At 36.6% G+C, this 6000-nt stretch overlaps 1 protein-coding gene across 2 annotated transcripts in view; it reads right to left on the bottom strand.

Moving 5' to 3' along the window:
* LOC148355488 (tumor protein 63-like) overlaps positions 1–3693 on the bottom strand; it is a 48689-nt gene extending 44996 nt beyond the window's left edge. For both annotated transcript variants that reach the window (XM_088349359.1, XM_088349357.1), the window contains exon 1: positions 3487–3693. In XM_088349359.1, coding sequence (XP_088205485.1) covers positions 3487–3528 — 42 coding nt within the window. In that variant the 5' untranslated portion in view covers positions 3529–3693. The remainder of the gene's footprint in view (positions 1–3486) is intronic.
* Between the last annotated feature and the right edge of the window lie 2307 nt (positions 3694–6000).

Below are 6000 nucleotides of genomic sequence, written 5' to 3' on the forward strand. Positions count from 1 at the left end.
TCCAAGAGGGCTCGGGTGGCAGAGGATTGTTTGTTGGGGGGCCTTTGCAACACAACCCCCCGCTGCTCTGCAATGGGATTGAGCTGGACACCACTTAACCTCACCACCAAGACCCCGGCCCCTGCCACCCGCTTTGCTTAACAACAGGTTGCAAGACTGTGACCGCACACACCTGCAAAATGCTACATACAACCGTAGAAGGTCATCATATTGTTTTGTAGCGGAAATAGAGCAGGAAGACAAAAATAAAGGAAAATTAAAACATAATATATAAGTCATTTCCGGTAACCAAATAGAAAGAAATGCCTGTGTAATGTTAAAAATGATTTTTGGGGCCTTTTCTAAAAGGTCTAGAATACATGTACACGATCAGGATGACTATTACCTTATCGACAAAGTGTTAAGTCAAGTCAAGTAATTTTTATTTGTATAGCCCTTAATCACAAAGAGTCTCAAAGGGCTTCACAGGTTATTACACAGACTATTCTTTTCAGACTGTTGTTACACCATCCCCTGATCTGGAACCAACATGAGGGCAAGGAAAAACTCAAAAAACCTCAACATGAGGAAAACGAAGAAACCTTGTTGCGCTCAATTAAAATCAATTGTTGTCATTTAAAAACGCATTCTTTTACATGACTACACAGTGGTTTTACGCTCTGTATTATTATCATTATTACTAATATTATCATCATTATTACTATTAGTATTATTATTATTGTTATTTGTATAATGTTATAAATAATGTTACAATTGTTGTTACTATAATTATTTGAGAAAACTACAAACACGTGTGGAAAGCACGCACTTGATTAACCATTCAGAAAACATGAAAATTAGAATTAGCTTTGTCCTTATTGTCATTGAGAACAACATTGTGGACATTTACTTTGTTTAGCTGGGGAAAACAATGATAAATAAGGAAAATACAATTAAAACCAGTACCATAAGGTTCAAACAATCAAAATAAATACATAAATAATTTAGATATACAAAGCAAAGTTTGTTTTTTGACAGAAATATGAAAGCGACAAGTGATGCAATGCGTATTGTACGATGTGAATAAAACAGGCCTACTCCAAATCCTGGAACGTAAGATGCGGTTAAGGGATCTGTGAACCATGATTACTTCCTTAGCTTAGCCCAGCAGTGCAATCAATTTTTTAGTACATTTAGCATTCAAACACGGGGGATGGATGGATGTTATAATTGAAATTACTAGTTGAAGGACAGTTTGTATTATTTGACCACTAGATGTCGCTGTGTTATGTATTGCAGACACTTTAAAGATTATTTAAGACTTAAGTTATGCAAGTTTAACGGAAAGTCAAAGTTTTAAAGGGTTATTTTGGACTAAGACACTAATAACATAATAGTTAAACGTTAAATTACAGTTTTAAAATAACAAATGTGAACATTGTGTTATTAAAAACACTTTGATATTAAAAAGCAAATAAACTTTGTTTTCTATTTCGGATTAGACTTCTGAGTAAGAATGGCAGAAGCTGTGCTCTTGTTGCCAGGACACGTCTTTGCACTTCAGCTTTATTTTCACATTTCCAGAATGTTTTTCAAACCATTCTGACTCCAAAAAATAAATTCTGGAAAAAAAAAGGTTATTTAAAGTCAAAGTATGGATAGCCGACACTCTTGGGACACCCTGCATCTATAATCTGGACCTGTTATAACATTCTACAAAACTATTCATTTGGACATTTCCCACTTCTGCATTAAGTGCAATGGACTCCATGTCATGCACCTTGAAAATAAAACTATCTCTGTGTTGTCATCTGAGACCTGAACCTCACACTTGCACCAAAGACCGAAAGGACTCGCTGACGCGACGACAATACTTCGGTGTGGGTAGGAGAACAAAAAACAGTACGGGAAACACTTTAAAAGCAACTTAACTGGCTTTCAAAAGCACAAGAGATGCTCATGTTCAAATCAATCACAGCCGACCAATCACAATTTCTGGCGGGTTTTCCGTGCACAGGTGTGCCTCGCCCCAATACACCAAATAAATCACGTTTTACATATGGAAGCCGCAAGGGGAAAAATCCAGTCTTTTAAAGGTGTGGTTCGCATTCCTCAGTAGTAAGCCCAAAGAAAACAAGATGAAAAATAATACAGTGGTAGTTTGCAAACACAAGCCCAAAGCAGCTACTACATGGAGTCAAGTCATTTTAACTTGCTTGAGTTAGGGAATGACATCTAACACTCACTCGTTTGGTTCTCGTCCAATTCTATTACAAAGTTTGCCTATTTGTTTCAAGTTTTACACATTGTATTGTTGTTAGAGAGTCCGCAGGGGGATGGGGGAAAAAACAACTCAGAAAATGTAAAATATACACTAGAGTTCAAACGTTTGGGGTCACTTAGAAATGTCCATTCTTTGACAAAATCAAAGTTTGAAGGATGAAATTATTTCTTCAAATAAAATTCATTATTTCTAACCTCAATTTTTCAACTATACTTTCTATTTATTTTGCAACTCATATGATTAAAAAAAAGGCGGACAAGAAGAAAATTTGTCTGGGTGACCCCCAAATGTATGAACAGTGTATATTCTAATTCAAACATTGTGGTCATTTCTAAATGGACAAATACATTTGTTATAAGATATGATAATTTGTTAAAATGAAGCCAAAGTTATTTTGGGAACGGGTCTCTTGAAAGTCTTTGGCTTCAACCTGTCATCCCCTTTTTCTTTTTTGGTTGAGGTGTTCATTTTGTGAAGTGATGTTTGTTGCAAAATGATTGAGGAAAACAAAATAAAAATATGCAACTTGTGATTGTCCATCAGAAAAGTAAATAACTAACCAACATCAATTGCAACTTGTAAAAATCCCACCCTCAAATCATTGATTTCATGAATAACAAACTTTCCTTTGCTCTAAAACAATAGTTACAAAATGACAAGCAATATAGAGTGTAAGAGATTTTTTTACAGTAAAAAGAAAAACAAAAATAAATTCAAATGATTTATATAAAAAAGTGAATTGCTTACTAACTGAATACTGTTTTTAAGTGACAATAAAGAGTAGAGAAACATAAAAAATGCAATAAAAAGGGCTCTTCAAGTCCATTCTATAACAAGAGAAGAATAAAAACAGAACAGACCACATAGTTTTCTGGATTTTGACCTAAAAGTGTTTTGAACTGATTCTGGGGGGGGGGGGGAAAGATCAACTATATGATCAATTATCACCCACATTAGAAAAAACCTCCTCCGGCCGCCTCAAAACAAAATTTTAGTCGTCATAATTTGAAGGTGCGCCGTTTTGCCTGAACATCCAGGTGTTGACGTACCACATATGCTAATGTAAAGATTTGTTTTGTCTGGAAAATCCAACGACAAAATAAAATAAAATATCGCTTCGGTTAACTGAAATTCTAACAAATCTACAGTTGGGCCTAGTCTAAAAGGGTAGAGATCCGACACTGCGGTCTCGATTGGAGGCCCTGAAACCGGAATGGGCTTACCTCGCTGTAGGGCGTACTGGTGCCCGTCTCCAAGTACAACATGTTGGCACTGAGATTGAGCAGGGCGGCTGCTGTTTGCTCCACCGGCTCCAGGATTCCCCCCTGAAAAATTTTGACTCGACACTGAGCGCAAAATACGCCGAATCGGTGGTTAGCGGTGGTCGGGAAGGTAGATGAGGATGCTGAGTTGGCAAAGTCAACCGGGAAGATGAGAAGGAGAATAAGAAGAAGCTCCTACGGAATCCATGGGCGGGTTCTTAAATACCGACTAGGTGGTATAATGGGGGGTTCACGGAGGGAGGGGTGTAAGGTTTACCTGTGAGCTACCTGAGTTTACGCCCCCTTTTCAGGAAGACTAGGTTGCTGCTTCTAAAATATTTTTTTCCCAATGGGAGGGATGGAAAACTGCAAAGTTGGGGTGATGAAGTTGTACATTTAGACCTAAGAGCAACAGTTTTTCCGATTAGAAATATTTAGGGGATATTCACAAATAACATGAAAAAGAATGGGGGTTGAGCAGTGTATAGGTGACTGTACAAAAAAGTCTATGTATATGTTAATTGATAAGACAGGTATTCATTATTATTCATCAGTATTTTGTTGCTGCTAAATGTTATTCCAAGACTTTTTGATGCACTATTGTTACAATGCACTATTTATCATTTCACTATTGTTACAACTCAGGTCAGGTTCCAAACACCATCCTGTAAATATTTTCCCTACATATCCTGACATCTTTTTATCTTACTTTTCTGTTTTGCTCGGTTATGCGTTTACTATGGAGTACCATGTCTAATCTTGTTGCAAACAATATTCACTATGTTGTTAACCATGACTATGAGGGAATTCTATTCTACTATACTCTACTGTACTCTGCTCTACTGATAACTGCTAACAAAGTCCATGACGCGTTAATTAACACGGTGGAAATAGTAAAATGGTAATTGCCGGATGTTTTATGTCATTACACTGCAAAAAATAATTTTGTGACACTGGCAGATAGATATGCTCGTTTCTAATACAGGATATTTTTCATTTAGCATACTGTTAGCAACATTTCTAGAAATACTTAAAATGAGCAAAAATGTCTGAAATGACAAAGGGCAGGCAGTTTTGTTCATTTTAGGGGATTTTTTTCTTCACTAAAAATATACTAGGATACTATATGAAATAGGCAAAATTATCTTCTTGTGGGAGATATATTTTTATTTGAAAATATGTATAATACACCCTTATTTTATGCCAGTTTCCTGAAAGGACTTTTGCAGTTTGAATATAAAATTTTCTTTTGAAAAAACGTCTCTCCTAAAGAAAAAAGCTTGTTTCAATAACCGTTTTTGATATTTTGTTCATTGATCGCATTTTTCAGGCTTATCCCCTATTGTTCTTTGCTTTAAGGGGTTGGGCAAGTATTTTGAATATGAATGAAAAAAATAAACAGAAACCAAGTTGTGGTATACGTATATCCATCTGTGCAAAATGTACTTATTGTAGCGATATAATAAAAAACATATTGAGCCTGAAATTCATATTTTGCTTTGAAAATCTAGGGTGCATGTAACCAGACTGTATCTTTCAACATTTTCAACTTTTTCAACATCACAAAAATGTATCAAAACATTTTCTAATTGGAGCGGTATATCCTAAAGGTATTGCATGTGTTTTGGCAAATTCTTTCAGGAACATGTAAAAAACAGACAAAAATAATATTAAACTGCATTGTAGCATCTTTGAAACATTACATCCTTACTTTGGAACTCCATGAACAGGGTTCACCATTACAAACTGTGATGCTTCTTGTGCAAATGCAGTAGAGTGTTTTTTTAACATAATTAGAAGTTTGTTTAGGTGGGCTAATGATCCCCCTCACGAGGCTGCGGGACACTTTTAAGTGTTGCTTTGTGGACCCCTCCTCCCCCCATGGGTGCCCGCCCCAGGCGATGCGACACAGGGTGGGGCTACAGATTGGAGACGCTGACTTGACTCCGGCCGAGTGCTTGCAGCTCAATAGATGCCTTGAGACACAAACGCTCTACTTTTTGTCAAAAAGAGAAATGTGTATGCATTTTTCATTGGCGTGATTAACAAACACTCACATAAACCTAATACAGTATGTATTACTTGGTAAATCGCTGTATTGGGCTTCTTGTGCATTTCAGGATCAATTTTAATGTGCTTTTACTATTTTGTTCTCTCGTAAAGACACGTGTGCCTTCACCTATGCACGAGAGGTTCCACTGAACCTGAGAATGCCTTCCGAAACCCCAAGGGTTTAATCGAACCCAGCTGAGGACCATTGAAATCTATAGCTAGCCAAACCAACCCCAACCAAAATAATTTAGATGCATCTCTTTCATTTTTGGAATGTTTTTCCAGTGTATCTTTGTTTTTTTGTTTTGTTAAACTGGTAAGGAACAAAAGGGGAACAGACTTAATATCCTCTTGAATGGCACACAGAGCTGCCAGAGAGCTGTTGTTTTGATTAGCAACTGATAACACTGCCCGAAAAAGTAG

The sequence above is a fragment of the Urocampus carinirostris genome, chromosome 12 (assembly GCF_059441175.1).
Source record: "Urocampus carinirostris isolate Australia breed hairy pipefish chromosome 12, RoL_Ucar_1.0, whole genome shotgun sequence".
NCBI lineage: Eukaryota > Metazoa > Chordata > Actinopteri > Syngnathiformes > Syngnathidae > Urocampus > Urocampus carinirostris.